Here is a 16,209-nt window from a genome sequence, read left to right as displayed (position 1 = left end):
AAGGTCAGCCCTCTCCCCTGGGGAGGGGCCTACACCAGGGCCTGAATACCAGGAGGCCAGGATCGCTGGGGTTCAGCGTGGAGGCTAGCTACCATTCTCTGCCCTCTGTCCCCTAATGGATCCTGTCCTCCCATATGCAGAATGTACTTAATCCCTTCCAAGGCCCCCCCAAGTTATATTCCATTAGTACATCAGCTTAAAGTCCAAAATTTTATCATCAAAAAGCAGGCCCGGGAGTTTCCGTCTTGGCGCAGTGGTTAATGAATCCGACTAGGAACCATGAGGTTGCGGGTTCGATCCCTGGCCTTGCTCAGTGGGTTAACGATCCGGCGTTGCTGTGAGCTGTGGGGTAGGTTGCAGACGCGGCTCGGATCCCGAGTTGCTATGGCTCTGGCGTAGGCCAGTGGCTACAGCTCCGATTTGACCCCTAGCCTGGGAACCTCCATATGCTGTGGGAGCGGCCCAAAGAAATAGCAAAAAGCCAAAAAAAAAAAAAAAAAAAAAAAAAAAAAAAGCAGGTCCGGGTATGCATTTATACTCCTCTGGTGAGATTTCCTGAGTATGGCTTTTTAAGTACACCCCATGCCCAGCAGACCATAGTGGAACAGGCATAGGATAACGGGCACACGCTCTTTCTCAAAAACAGGGGAAATGAAAGGAACGTGGGAGTCATAACGATTCAGCAGAGCCTACATGCTTGCAGTTTCTTTTTTTTTTGTCTTTTTTTTTTGTCTTTTGTCTTTTTGTTGTTGTTGTTGTTGCTATTTCTTGGGCCGCTCCCGCGGCATATGGAGGTTCCCAGGCTAGGGGTTGAATCAGAGCTGTAGCCACCGGCCTACGCCAGAGCCACAGCAACTCGGGATCCGAGCCGCGTCTGCAACCTACACCACAGCTCACGGCAACGCCGGATCGTTAACCCACTGAGCAAGGGCAGGGACCGAACCCGCAACCTCATGGTTCCTAGTCGGATTCGTTAACCACTGCGCCACGATGGGAACTCCCGCAGTTTCTTGATTAGAATGTAAGAGCTGGGAAGAATTTTCCATGGCTTTTGGCTTCACCCTCTAAACTAAGCTAAATTATAATTTTACTTCCTTATTTTTATGTTTTATTTAAAACAGTTTATTTTAAAGTTTTATTTCATTGATTTACTTTTGCTAGTTTAATTTATTCTGGTGAGAATTAGAGGATATACATACACAGACTTAAAAAGAATGAAACTACTAAGAATTCCCTGGTGGCTCAGTGGGTTAAGGATCTGGTGTTGTCTATGCTGTGACTCGGGTCACTGCTGTGGCATGGGTTCAGTCCCTGGCCTGGGAACTTTTATGTGCCTCAGATGAAGCCAAAAAAATAAAAAAATAAAACTAGCATTGGAGTTCCCGTCGTGGCTCAGTGGTTAACGAATCCGACTAGGAACCATGAGCTTGCGGGTTCAATCCCTGGCCTTGCTCAGTGGGTTAAGGATCCGACGTCGCCATGAGCTGTGGTGTAGGTCCAGACACAGCTCGGATCCTGCATTGCTGTGGCTCTGGTGTAGGCCGGCAGCTACATCTCCAATTAGACCCCTAGCCTGGGAACCTCCATATGCTGCGGGAGTGACCCTAGAAAAGGCAAAAAAACAAAACAAAACAAAAAGCTTCACATTATATGTATTTTTTGTTCTACAACTTCCTTTTTCTCTTTTTCTTTCCTTTTTTTTTTTTTTTTTTTTAATGGCTGCACCTGAGGCATATGGAAGTTCCCAGGCCAGGAACTGAATCTGAGCTGCAGCTGCAACAGTGCCGGATCCTTTAACCCACTGCGCCAGGCTAGGGATTAAACCTTCAACCCCAGCCACTGCAGTCAGATTCCTTTTTTTTTTTTAGGCCCGTACCCGAATCATATGGAAATTACCAGGATAGGAGTGAAATTGGAGCTGCAGCTACCGGCCTATGCCACAGCCATAGCAACATCATATCCCAGCTGCATCTATGACCTTCACCACTGCTCATGGCAATGCTGAAAACTTAACCCACTGAGCGGGGCCAGGGATCAAACCCCCATCCTCACGGAAGCTAGTCAGGTTTATTACCACTGAGGCACAATAGGAACTGTAGTCGGATTCTTAACCCGCTGCACCACAGCAGGAACTCCTTTACAACTTCTTTAATGTAGTATCTTGTGGCCTTTATTCCAAATCAATATATTTGGACATGCCTTAGTCTTAGCTACATAATTTTCTACTGTGTATGAGCCATAACTTATTATATGAACAGGAATTAGAGTCAAATAATTCTGTGAAGCCTGTTAAAACTATTAGTCCATAACCTTCTTTTATTGTCTCCTTCCCAGAGGTAGATGGTTTTCAAAACTCTTTTGCTGTTTCTTTTACTGTTTTCATCTATTCACTGCCATTTATAGATTTTCTAATTATTTAGACTGCCTGTTTACTTCCCACCCTGGAGGTTTAGGATTTAGCTTTTTTCTCACACTGGCCCCTAAGCCCTAAAACACCCTCAGTCTCCTCCTCCTTCTGATAGCAGCAGTCTCATTATTGAGTTAAAACAATATTCAGCTTTACAGTATCATGACCCAATAAATGCTATTCACGCTGGGCAGCAGAGTATTCTGTGATTGCTTTTCCCTTCCCGTATAATTTCGTATTTTCTTTGGAGTTAGTAATTGCTTTTTTTCCTGTTTGCTTAGTTTTTCTATCTGTCTGTCAATTATTCAACCCTGTTTCTCCACTTAACTGTTTCTTGATATACAGGCACACCTGTATTTTATTGCACTTGGCAGATAGTGTGTTCATTCACAAATTGAAGGTTTGTGGCAACCCTCCATCAAGCAAGTCTCTTGGCGCCATTTTTCCAACAGCATTTGCTCACTCTGTTTCTGTCTCATTTTGGCTTTTCTTTTTTTTTTTTTTTTAGGGCCACATCTGCGGCATATGGAAGTTCCCAGACTAGTGGTCGAATCACAGCTGCATCTGTGACCAATACCACAGCCACAGCAAAACCGGATCCTTAACCCACTGAGCCAGGCCAGGGATCAAACCTGCATCCTTATGGATACTAGTCAGATTTGTAACCCGCTCAGCCACAATGGGAACTCCTCATTTTGGTAATTCTTGCGATAGTTCAAATATTTTCATTATTTTATTTGTCATGGTGATCTGTGATCAGTGGTCTTTGATGTTACTATTGAAAAAAGATTACAGTTCTCTGAAGGTTCAGATAATGGTTAGCATTTTTTAGTGATAATTTTTTGTTTTTTTGGTCTGCACCCACAGCATGTGGAAATTCCCAGGCCAGGAATCAAACCTGCAGCACAGCAGTGACGTGAGCCACAGCAGTGATAACGCTGCATCCTTAACCCTCTGTGTCACGAGAGAACTCCAGCAATAAATTATTATTTTTTTATTTTTTGGCTGCACCATGGCATATGGAGTTCTAGGCCAGGGATCAGATCTGAGTTGCAGCTGCAACATACACCACAGCTGTGGCAACGGGAGATCCTTTAACCAGGGATTGAACCTGCATCCTTGGTGCTGCAGAGATGCCACCAATCCCATTGTGCCATAGCAGGAACTCAGCAATAAAATATTTTTTAGGAGTTCCCGTCGTGGCGCAGTGGTTAACGAATCCGACTAGGAACCATGAGGTTTCGGGTTCGGTCCCTGCGCTTGCTCAGTGGGTTAAGGATCCGGCGTTGCCGTGAGCTGTGGTGTAGGTTGCAGTGGCTCGGATCCCGCGTTGCTGTGGCTCTGGTGTAGGCCGGAGACTACAGCTCCGATTCGACCCCTAGCCTGGGAACCTCCATATGCCGCGGGAGCGGCCTAAGAAATAGCAAAAAGACCAAAAAAAAAAAAAAAAAAATTTAATTAAGGTATATGCACTGGGAAACTAAAAACAATATTTGTGTGACTGAATTTATTGCAATAATTCACTTTATTGTAGTGGTTGGAACCAAACCTGCAAAATCTCTGAGGTCTGCTTATATTCACGTATTCTGTCAGTTTCAACTTCTTTAAGAAATCTCCCCTAGAAGTTCCGGTCATGGCTCAGCGATGAGGAACCCAACTAGTATCCATGAGGATTTGGGTTCAATACCTGGCCTTGCTCAGTGGGTTAAGGACCCTGCATTGCTGTGAGGTGCAGTGTATGTTACAGACATGGCTCAGACCTAGCCTGGGAACCTCCATTGCTGTGGCTGTGGTGTAGGCCAGCAGCTGCAGCTCCGAGTAGACCCCTAGCCTGGAAACTTCCATGTGCCACAGGTACAGCCCTAAAAAGGCAAAAAAAAAAAAAAAAAAGAAAGAAAGAAAGAAAAAAGAAATCTCCCCTAGAGCCTTCAGACTTGTTTCAATCAATTTTTGTTGTTGTTGTTGTTACCCTTTTTGGCTAGTGTACATTTGTCCTCCCGGATATTCTCTTTGCCTCTCTGCAGTGTTGGATATTCTGCTCAGAGGATTGAGACAAAGCTCCAGTGATCTGGGGGAAGAGGTGGGGCCATGGTTTTCTGGATTTTCACTTGATCTCTCTGGTTTTGGTGTGTACCCTGCCCTTACCTCTGCCCCTGGTGTTCTCCAGATCAGAGATGCGCAGTCATACCCTTCCAGAAAATAAACCTTTAGTTTTCTGCTGCGATGGGGGAGAGCCAGTCATCATGATAAACAGACCAGTTTAGCAACATTCCTTAAGCAGCAGTCAAAGGTAGATGTGCAAAGCCAGTTTAAGAGCCAGTGACTTAGCATTTTCATGGATTTCTTTAAGGAATGCTGCATCACCTCCATTCTGAAGGCACGGAGCACAATAACGTGAAAAAACATAGGCATCCTTAATGCTGAGTCAATGAGTGATAGAGTCACTGAATGGGAAAACATTTTAGGAAAGCCTTAACTGAGTTATTTTCTTATATGTATATATTTTTTATGTATGTTCAAGAATGACATGATTTTTGAGTTCCTGTCGTGGTACAGCGGAAATGAATCCAACTAGGAACCATGAGGTTGTAGGTTCGAGCCCTGGCCTCACTCAGTGGGTTAAGGATCTGGCGTTGCTGTGAGCCGTGGTGTAGGCCACAGACACGGCTTGGATCTGGCGTTGCTGTGGCTGTGGGGTGGGCCAGCGGCTACAGCTCCGATTCAGCCTCTAGCCTGGGAACCTCCATATGCCGTGGGTGTGGCCCTCAAAAGATAAAAAAAAAAAAAAATGACATTTTTAAAAATATAAACCTAAATTACTCTAAAAGAACTCTTCAATAAGTGTAACATTTAATAATCTGAATAGTTTAATCGACAGGTTTTTTGTTTTCTCCTAATCAGTGGTGGCCTGGATGGAAGGAAACATAGTATTATGGATTTAATCCTTCTTTTATTCTTTTGGCTGTGCCTGGGGCATACAAAAGTTCCCAGTCCAGGGATCAAACCCAGGTCACAGTAGTGACCAGAGCTGCTGCATTGACAACGCCAGATCCTCAACCTGCTGAACCACCAGGGAACTCCTGGGGTTTATGTTTATTTTAATGATGCCTTTTTTGTTACTTCCATTCCCATTTTAAAATTTATTTGCTTAACTTTTCCTATCCTCATTTACTCTTATTTATTTATTTACTTACTTTTTGGCCGAGCCCTTGACATGTGGAAGTTCCTGGGCCAGAGATAGAACCTGAGACACAGTTTCAACCTGAGCCACAGCAGTGACGACACTGGATCCTTAACCTGCTAAGCCAAGCCACCAGGGAATTCGACTTTTGCATTTTTTTAACATCAGTTTTTTAAGGTCTCAACTTTGGCTTCATTTCTTTTCTTTTCTTTTTTTTTAATTTTCAGATAGTTGATTACCTTTTATTCCTCAGTGATATAGAATGCTATATATATAACAAGTAGAGCTTTGACATCATGTCATGAATTTTGAACTATTTTTGTGGGTTTTTTTTTTTTTTTGACCACAGACATGCATTTGGGATGTTCCCAGGCTAGTGACTGAACCTGTGCCACGGCAGCAGCCCAGGCCACTGTAGTGACAACGCTGGATCCTTAACCTACTGAGCTACCAGGGAACTGCAAGAACTCCTTTTTTTTTTTGGCTTTTTGCTGTTTCTTGGGCCGCTCCCACGGCATATGGAGGTTCCCAGGCTAGGGGTCGAATCGGAGCTATAGCCGCCAGCCTACACCAGAGCCACAGCAACGAGGATCCAAGCCGCGTCTGTGACCTACACCACAGCTCACGGCAACGCCAGATCCTTAACCCACTGAGCAAGGCCAGGGATCAAACCTGCAACCTCATGGTTCCTAGTCAGATTCGTTAACCACTGCGCCATGACGGGAACTCCAATAACTCCTTTTTGAATAGTTTTACTTAGGTATAATTTATATACCACATACTTCACCTATTATAAGAAAAGAAGGAGTTCCTGTTGTGGCTTGGTGGTTAACGAACCTGACTAGCATCCATGAGGATGGGGGTTCGATCCCTGGTCTTAGTGGGTTGAGGATCCGGTATTGTCATGAGCTGTGGTGTAGGTGGAAGACACAGCTTGGATTCTTTGTTGTTGTGGCTGTGGTGTAGGCTGGCGGCTACAGCTCCCATTGGATCCCTAGACTGGGAACCTCCATGTGCTGCGGATGTGGCGCCAAAAAGACAAAAAGAAAAAAGGAATGTTTCATGCCTTTCTCAGGATCGAGTAATTTTGTTGTTGTTGTTGCCTTTTTAGGGCAAGTTTCCAGGAAGTTCCCAGGCTATGGGTCAAATTGAAGTTGCAGCTGCTGGTCTACACCACAGCTCATGGCAACACCAGATCCTTAACCCACTGAGTGGGGCCAGAGATCAAACCTGTGTCCTCATGGATATTAGGCAGGTTTGTTACTGCTGAGCCACAACAGGAACTCCAGGATTGAGTAGCTTAAATCATTTTAGGTCAACCAAAGAAGAATGTTTAAATTTTTAGCAAGAACCCCCCCCAACTTTTACTTATCAAATGGAAATTTATATAAAATATACATGTCATGATACATTTTTCTCTTTTTTTTCTGGCCACACCTAAAGCACTCGGAAGTTCCTAGGCTGAGGGTTGTACCCACATTGCAGTTGCAACCTGTGACACAGCTGCAGCAATGCCAGATCCTTAATCCATTGCACCTCAAGGAAACGTCCACATTTTTCTCTTCTTGTTCAAAGCCATTTGTAAAATCTCTTGCTTTTTTTTCCTTGTGTAGGTATCGACTGGCAGATCCGGCCTCCTTTATCAGGACTTCCTGCTCTTAGTAAAATGTCTACCAACAAGGAGTTTCATTTTAACACTTCCATTGCTAACCTGGTCATCCTTCGAGGGAAAGATGTGCACAATGCAGATCTGGGTAAGCAAAGTTAAGGTGAAAATTAAGATGTGTGTTTTGCATGCATACATGGTTCCTATGGTGAAAGGAAGGGAGGGAGGGAGGAAGGAAGGAGAGGAAAAAGTCCCCGAGTTTTTTCTTAAAGAAAGTATAATAATTATAGGTTTTAGTAGCAAAATGTAACCATTGTATCACTAAGTATGAGACTGGACATCAAAAATAGAGGTCCAACAAAAGACAAGTTTAATTTTTTTTTTTGCTTTTTAGGTCGGCAACCCTTTGGCATATGAAAGTTCCCAGGCTAGAGGTCAAATCGGAGCTGCAATTATTGGCCTACACTACAGCCACAGCAATGCCAGATCTGAGCTGTGTCTGTGTCCTTCACCACAGCTCAAGGCAACGCTGGATTCTTAATCTACTGAGCGAGGCCAGGGATCAAACCCGAGTCCTCATGGATCCTCGCTGGGTTTGTTACCACTGAGCCACAATGGGAACTCTTAGAGGAGTTTAATTCTTTATTCCTAAGTCTGGTTGCTCTGTCATCCTCACCTTGTGGCTTTGTCCTTAGTCCAAGACATCTGTTTGAGCTTCAGCCATGAAATCTTGTAGGAATAAGCAAAGAAGGGCAGGCCTCTTCCTCCTCCTAGGGTCACACACCACACACGAGTTTATATCTCTTTGACTGGAACTGGATGGTGTGCCACCTGTAGCTGCAAGGGTGGCCATGATCACAGTTAAAATTCGGGGATTCTGTTACTAAAGGAGAAGGGGAGATCAGGTATTGTGGGACCACTAATGGTCTCTGTGACAGGCATTATTACGTCTCCAGGAAGTTGAAAGAGCAGTACTCTTACTAGCTTTGTGTTTCTATGGCAAGTCTCTAGGTTTATAGTATCTTTATCTGATGATTCCAGCAGCATCCAGTTGGTTGCCTCTCGCTGTGATATAAAAAGAATCAAATAATCTTGTTCCTGAAATATGTCTTAAAATAAATATCTAATAATAATTAAAAAGAGGTCATTCAGGAGTTCCTGTTGTGGCTCCACGGTAACAAACCTGACTAGAATCCATGAGGACGCAGGTTCAATTCCTGGCCTTGCTCAATGGATTAAGGATCCAGTGTTGCCATGAGCTGCAGTGTAGATCACAGATGCAGCTCAGATCTGGCATTGCTGTGGCTGTAGTGTAGGCCAGCAGCTGCACCTCCAATTCAACCCCTAGCCCAGGAACTTCCATATGCCTCAGGTGCGGCCCTAAGAAGACAAAAAAAAAAAAAAAAAAAAAAAAGGTCATTCAAGGAGTCAACTGGAGGCCTAGCAGTAAAGCAGTAAAGGATCTGGCATTGTCACTGCTGTCAGGTCTATCCCTGGCCAGGGAACTTCCACGTGCCAAGGGCGTGGCCAAAAAAAAAGAAAGAAATCACTCAAGTCAATCAAATGGTGTACTTTCTTCGTATTCTTCATTTTAGACTTTAAAATAAGAGAATTAATAAAAGGTTAGGGAGTTCCCATTGTGGCTCAGCAGAAATGAACCTGACTAGTATCCATGAGGGTGGGGGTTCGATCTCTGGCCTCACTCAGTGGGTTAAGGATCCAGCATTACTATGAGCTGCAGTGTAGGTCACAGATGTAGCTCGGATCCCAAGTTGCTGCGGTGGTGTAGGCTCACAGCTGTAGCTCAGATTGGATCCCCGTATGGCTGGGAACTTCCATATGGCTCAGGCGCAGCCCTAAAAAGCCAAAAAAAAAAAAGGCAAAACAGGAGTTCCCTGGTGGCACTGCTATGGTACAGTTTTGATCCCTGGCCTGGGAACTTCCGCATGCCTGGGCAGGGCCAAAAATAAATAATAAATAATCAATAAAAGGCAAAACAAAATATTTCTGGTGAAACGGCTAAGAAATATCTATGTATTAATTTGTTTCCAAAATTTATTCATGCTATAAACAATGGTTTGTTGTTTTGCCCCAGGAGCATTTAAAGATCCAGCTCTCTACACTTCCTGGCTAGAGCCTGTTCACGCTTTCAATGTGTGGAAAACCCAGCGAGCCTTTAGCAAATATGAGAAGTCGGCAGCATTGGTCAGCAATAGCCAGTTCTTAGTAAAACCACTTGATGTGATTGTGGGCAAAGCATGGAATATGTTTGCTTCAAAGTAAGTAAAAAATAAATCTACAAACTTTTCCTAACCTGAGGCAGGTAATACAATGTTAAACACAAGGCAGCATCTGGAATGTCTTAGTCTTTTTGGACTGCTGTAACAAAAACAGCATAGACTGGGTAGCTTTAAACCACAGAAATTAATTTTCTCATGGTTGTGGAGGTTGGGAAGTCCAAGAGTAAGGTACTAGCAGATTCTATATCTGGTGAAGACCCACTTCCTGGTTTATATGTGGTGGCTTTTTACTGTGTGCTCAAGTGGCAGAAGGGGCAAAGGAGCTTTCATGGGTCTCTCTCTTTTTTTTGTCTTTTTGTCTTTTTGAGGGCTGCACTGCAGCATATGGAGGTTCCCAGGCTAGGGGTGTAATGGAGCTGTAGCTGCTGGCCTACGCCACAGCCACAGCAACACCAGATCCGAGCCGCGTCTGTGACCTACACCACAGCTCACAGTAACGCCAGATCCTTAACCCACTGAGCGAGGCCAGGGATTGAACCTGCAACCTCATGGTTCCTAGTCGGATTTGTTTCCGCTGAGCCAGGACGGGAACTCCCATGGGCCTCTTTCTTGAAGGCACTAATCTCATTCATGAAGGCTCCACTCTCATGAACTAATCATACCCCAAAGGCCTTACCTCCTAATATCATCACCTTGGGAGTGAAGACTTCAACATATGAATTTGGGGGCAACACAAACATTCAATCTATAGCATGGAATGGGCATGGCTACCACTTTGTAGGTGTGAAGCTTTGGACATGTTACTTCAGGGTTTCTTTTTTTTTTCTGCACAGTGGGTCCAAACTGAGCGGATATATGTGGTAAGAATTACATGAAATAATGTAAAAAATAGCTAGTATGGTACCTGACTCATAAATCCTTAATATTGTTCCATGTTATTGCTGTTGACTAAATAAGTGGTTTCTAAATGAAATGAAAGTAGAAGTTTGACTGTAAGGCAAGGACAATAACATGTTTTCCAAAATAAGATCCTTTAGAATGAAAAAGATCTTGATCTTGCTCAGCAAGAGATATTGCATTCAACTCCACTTAGTACTAGGAAATGTCTGCCTGATACTAAGAATTATGTTACCAGGTTCCCAGACCTCTGCCATCATTACTTAATGTCAAAGCAAAATCCCTCAAATGGGAGTTTCCATCGTGGCTCAGTGGTTAACGAATCTGACTAGGAACCATGAGGTTGTGGGTTCGATCCCTGGCGTCGCTCAGTGGGTCAAGGATCCGGCATTGCCAGGAGCTGTGGTGTACGTCGCAGGTGCAGCCTGGATCTGGTGTGGCTGTGGCTGTGGTGTAGGCCGCAGCTGTAGCTCTGATTAGACTCCTACCCTGGGAACCTCCATATGCCATGGGTGCGGCCCTAAAAAGCAAAAAAAAAAAAAAAAAAAAAAAAAAAATTCCTCAAAAGATCCGATAAGACTCTACTTTGATTAGCTAGAATTCCCAAGGCCTCCTATCCTGATAGCTAGAATTCCCAAGGCCTCCTATCCTGAACATGGCCATTCCATAAACCCCCTAGTCCTTAGGACTGTGAACTCTCTGTCCTTTTCTTATGTGGTTCGCTTCCCACTCTCACTAAATGGTTAGCAGCCATTATTTCATAAATTTAACTCATATCTGCCCTTGATATTCTTTTTAACATGACTTCTCCTGCCTGAGAACATTCTGAGAGATTGGGAGTATTAAAGGGGCCACCTGGCAAAGTGCAAATTCAGTGTTGTCTGAAAAACAATTGGGAGGCTTCACTTTGTTCCTAGAACTGGATTAATGTGTTTCTACAGTTTCACACCTTAGATAAACTTCCTCAGGTACTTTTTATTTATTTATTTTTTTATTTTTAAGGTCACACGTGTGGCATATCAAAGTTCCCAGGCTAGGGGTCTAATTGAGCTGTCACAGCCACGCCAGATCTGAGCCTCATCTCCAACTTACATCACAGCTCACACCAATGCCAGATCCCCAACCCACCGAGTGGGGCCAGGGATGAAACCTGCGTCCTTGTGGATACTAGTCAGATGCACTTCCGCTGAGCCGCAACGGGAACTCCTCTCAGGCACTTATTTTAGAGTTTATGTTGAACCCGGAGTTCCTGTTGTGGCTCAGCAGAAACGAATCTGACTAGCATCCATGAGGACGCAGGTTCAGTCCCTGGCACACGCTCAGTGGGTTAAAGATCTGGCGTGGCTGTGGCATAGGCCAGAGGCTACAGCTCCACTTCAGTCCTTAGCCTGGGAACCTCCATACGCCACAGGTGTGGCCCTAAAAAGACAAAAAAAAAAAGAGAGAGAATCAAGTTTACGCTGAACCCAGTTATAAACTCCTGTCAGTTGTTGAGTATGTGTTGGGTAGACAGTCAAATCTTGTGTCTGTCAAAAGAATATGCTTCTTTTTCCTATTTTCTTATTGTCACTGTCTTGGACACTAAAAAGACAGGGAGCTTGACATAAACCTTGAAAGTTCGCTGACTTGGAGTAAACATTGAAGCAAAGATAAGACTTTTAAGAGAGTTTGCCATCTCCCTTCGTGTGTTCATGAGCTAGGAGAGGTCTCTTTATTGTTTGACCTCAAGAGTTATTCATTTGCCTGAGATTTTTATTTCACACTTTGTTTCTCTCACCAGAGCCTACATTCATCAATACACAAAATACGGAATTGAAGAAGAGGATTTTTTGGAGAGTTTTACATTGTTAGAACAGGTGATTGCCAGTTATTGCAACCTCTGATTTTTGAACCTTAAGTCATTTTTGGACTAAAATATTTTCAATACTACTTTCTCTGTAAAGTTTTCAAATTTCCATCTACTAAAATAACAAAGTCAAATCCTGATTCCTTCCTGCATATTATAGCCACAGAAAGGGAGGAAAACCCGTTATGGTACCTGTTTTCAGTGAAAACATCTACTTAGTATCTTCCTTTGTAAGAAAAGAAAAAAAATTGGTGCTTCTTTAAATAACTTTGGCAACACTTTTCTGAGATGTTGGAACCCTAGAACAAAAAAGAGAGTATTCTGTTTTGTTCTTACAGCCTTAAATTAAACCTTCCCTCTTTATTCCTAAAAGTATTCACTAAATATGAGCTAAACTTTCATTGCACAATTTTAAATTAAGAAATAAAAATTCTGTATTTAAATATGTTCATCTTTTTTTTCGGGGGTGGGGGAGTCTTTTTAGGGCCACACCCGCAGCATGTGGTGGTGGAGGTTCCTAGGCTTGGGGTCCAATGGGAGTTGTACCTGCCGGCCTATGCCAGAGCCACAGCAATATGGGATCTGAGCCACGTCTGCGACCTACACCACAGCTCACGGCAACACCGGATCCTTAACCCACTGAGCAAGGCCAGGGATCAAACCTGAGCCCTGGTGGATACTAGTTGGGTTCATTAACCACTGAGCCAGACGGGAACTCCAGTACGTTCATCTTTGAAGTGAGTGTTTTGAACCACAAGAGGGAGCTGTTGTCAAATGCTATCATGTGAACATCCATTTTTATTTTGTTTTATTCTATGTAACAGTGTAAGATTTTCCACTCTAAGCAGCTATTTAAAAATAAATGTCAGGAGTTCCCCTCGTGGCGCAGTGGTTAACGAATCTGACTAGGAACCATGAGGTTGCAGGTTCGATCCCTGGCCTTGCTCAGCGGGTTAAGGATCTGGCATTGTCGTGAGCTGTGGCGTAGGTCGCAGACTCGGCTCGGATCCCGAGTTGTTGCTGTGGCTCTGGCGTAGGCTGGTGGCTACAGCTCCAATTCAGCCCCTAGCCTGGGAATCTCCATGTGCCGCGGAAGCTGCCCTAGAAAAGGCAAAAAAAAAAAAAAAAAAAAAAGAAAAAGACAAAAATAAAAATAAATGTCAGGATTTTGTTAGTAAATGTTTATCATGCTTAAATGTAAAAGTAAATAAGAAAATGTTTACTTTTATTTTTTTTTTTTAAACAAGTGGCCGCACCTGCTGCATAGGCAGGTTCCTGAGCCAGGTGTCGAGCCACAGCCACTGCAGAATCAACGCCGAGTAGTTAACGCTGTGAGCCATTCAGGAAGTCATACTTTGCTTTTCTTAAATTTTCTTGGCATCAGAAAGCATGGATTTTTCTTTTAGATCTTAAAACGCCAGAGCAGAAACTGATTTTATTCAACTGGTGCTTTAAAACTACTTATAGAGGAGTTCCCTTAGTGGCTCAGCAGTTAAGGAACCCCACTAGGATCCATAAAGATGTGGATCACTCTGGCCTCACTCTGTGGGTTAAGGATCAGGCGTTGCTGTGAGCTGTGGTGTAGGTCACAGACTTGGCTCAGATCTTGCGTTGTTGTGGCTGTGGCATAGGCCAGTGGCTGCAGCTCCAATTTGACTCTAGCCTGGGAACTTCCATATTCCACAGTGCAACTGTAAAAAGAAAAAATAAAAATCATTTTAAAAAATTACAGGTATTTAGCAGGTGTGGAAGATGGTTATATTATTTTCAGTAAAAGCAGTAAGAGCTTCCACCAACCACTTAACTAAGTTGGGAAAATGATCTCTAAGGAAATACTGTGCTAGATGAAACTGACACATACAGATGTGGGTTTCGCTCAGAAGGACAAAACACATTTGGAAATTGGCAACTGAGTTCAAAATGGTGTATTTCAATAAAACACATCACATGCACTATATTAACAAATGTAAAACGGGAACAAATAGGAACATTTGCCCTTTCTGCCAAATCTACTAGTGGTGACTTATTTTTATATGGAAAAATGACAGTTCACAGATTCACTATTTCTTCCTTTTCTTTCCATATGGAAATGATTACCTTTTTGCTGTTTTTCTTATCAACTGTTGCTATGATTTAAAATACTAAACCATATCTTATTTCTAAGGAATGTAAAAAGTGGTCTGTTCAGCTGCTAAAAGGCACACCCACTGCTGTTAACCCAAGAATACTTGAAAATAACTAAATCATAATTTTCACAAAATGAAGTTAAAAGTAATAGTTCAGCATTGCAGAGATGCAAAGACTGAAACAGTTTCCCCAACTAAACCAGTATTAACGAAGATGCGTAACTGAATTACCTCACGAGAGGGTAAGCTGATTTTGAGGAACCTTGTTACAAGCTTAAAGTCATAAGTGGAAATAATTCTATATTAATAGAATTAATAATTCTATATGTAAGTTACCAATAGGGACAAGTATATTTCTGATTTGGCAACTCATGGAATCAATGGCAGGTGACTAAATTCCAATAAGACAGAGCCCTGGGTTCATTCGCTTTTGTGAATTGATTTTTTTTTTTTTTTTTTTTTGTCTTTTTATCTTTTTGCCTTTTCCAGGGCCACACCTACGGCATGTGGAGGTTCCCAGGCTAGGTGTCGAATCGGAGCTGTAGCCGCCGGCCTACGCCAGAGCCACAGCAACGCGGGGTCCAAGCTGTGTCTGTGACCTACATACACCACAGCTCACAGCAATGCTGGATCCTTAACCCTCTGAGCATGGCCAGGGATTGAACCCGAAACCTCATGGTTCCTAGTCGGATTTGTTAACCATTGCACCATGGTGGGAACTCCTCTTTTTTTTTTTTTTTTTTTTGGCCATGCCCACAGCCTGTGAAAGTTCCCAGGGCCAGGGATCAAACCTGCGCCACAGCAGTGACAAGCTGGATCCTTTAACCACTAGGCCACCAGGGAACTCCCCTTTTATGATTCACAACTGCATTATTTGGTATGTGTGGATACCTAAATATTTACAAAGTTGTTTTAAATGTTTACACAGACAATTTTTCTCTTATTTGGAATAATATATACTTTTTGCTATCAGAGTTGTGATAACTTAAAAATTAACACAGAGAAGCTGATGCCCAAGCTTCAAGATAAAGGGTGGCATTGGAAATATACTTTGACTTGTGTGGAGGTAATGGCCAAACAGCCAGGACAATATTAGAATCATAACTTCCTAGACATACAGATTCAAAGCTTTGAATATGTAATTTCCTAGATTACTGGGTAACTGGCATGCTGCATGTCACTCATTGTCTCACAGAGCCAGGATCCACTCCTATAGGCAGCGAGTGCAGTATAAATTCAAACTGCTTCTTATTTTCAAGGTTTTGTTTTCTTCTTTTTAGGGCCACACCCTAAAGTTCCCAGGCTAGGGGTTGAATTGGAGCTACAGTTGCCTGCCTACACGATAGCCACAGCAACTGGGTTCCAAGAGACATCCGTGACCTACACCACAGCTCACGGCAATGCTGGATCCTTAACCCACTGAGCGAGGCCAGGGATAGAACCCATATCTTCACGGATATTAGTCTGTTCTTAACCCACTGAGCCACAACGGGAACTCCTATTATTAGGCATTTTCACTCTCCCCTATTTGTGCTTTTCTTTTTTTCTTTCAGCCACACTCATGGGATATGGAAGTTCCCAGGCCAGGGATGGAACCTGAGCCACGGTAGTGACAATGCTGGGTCCTTAACTGCTAGGCCACCAGGGAACTCCTCTGGCTTATTGCTTATCTCACCCATGTCCACTTTCAAATTTTTTACAGCAAAGATGTGGTACAAGATAAAGAACAATGAACTGGGGACCTCTAGATGAGGCTTTAAATTTGTCTGAAGCATCTCACAGGCTCTGTAGACTACTCTGCTGTGTACATACCAGTGATTCCTCTCCTGACCACCGTGTTTATCACACTTGCATTCCTGTCTAAAATTTTGTTTTAAAACAGGCTCCATATGTTCCCATCCCACTG

General features: G+C 43.3%; 1 protein-coding gene across 3 annotated transcripts in view; it reads left to right on the top strand.

Annotated features, from left to right (window-relative positions):
- TUBD1 (tubulin delta 1) overlaps positions 1 to 12,620 on the top strand; it is a 31,368-nt gene extending 18,748 nt beyond the window's left edge. For all 3 annotated transcript variants that reach the window (XM_013981124.2, XM_003131670.4, XM_005669003.3), the window contains 3 exons: positions 7,202 to 7,342; positions 9,290 to 9,473; positions 12,112 to 12,620. In XM_013981124.2, coding sequence (XP_013836578.1) covers positions 7,202 to 7,342; positions 9,290 to 9,473; positions 12,112 to 12,214 — 428 coding nt within the window. In that variant the 3' untranslated portion in view covers positions 12,215 to 12,620. The remainder of the gene's footprint in view (positions 1 to 7,201; positions 7,343 to 9,289; positions 9,474 to 12,111) is intronic.

This window comes from Sus scrofa, chromosome 12, assembly GCF_000003025.6.
Source record: "Sus scrofa isolate TJ Tabasco breed Duroc chromosome 12, Sscrofa11.1, whole genome shotgun sequence".
Lineage (NCBI taxonomy): Eukaryota > Metazoa > Chordata > Mammalia > Artiodactyla > Suidae > Sus > Sus scrofa.
Note: the sequence above shows the minus strand (reverse complement) of the source record. Positions and strands in the feature narration are given on the sequence as shown.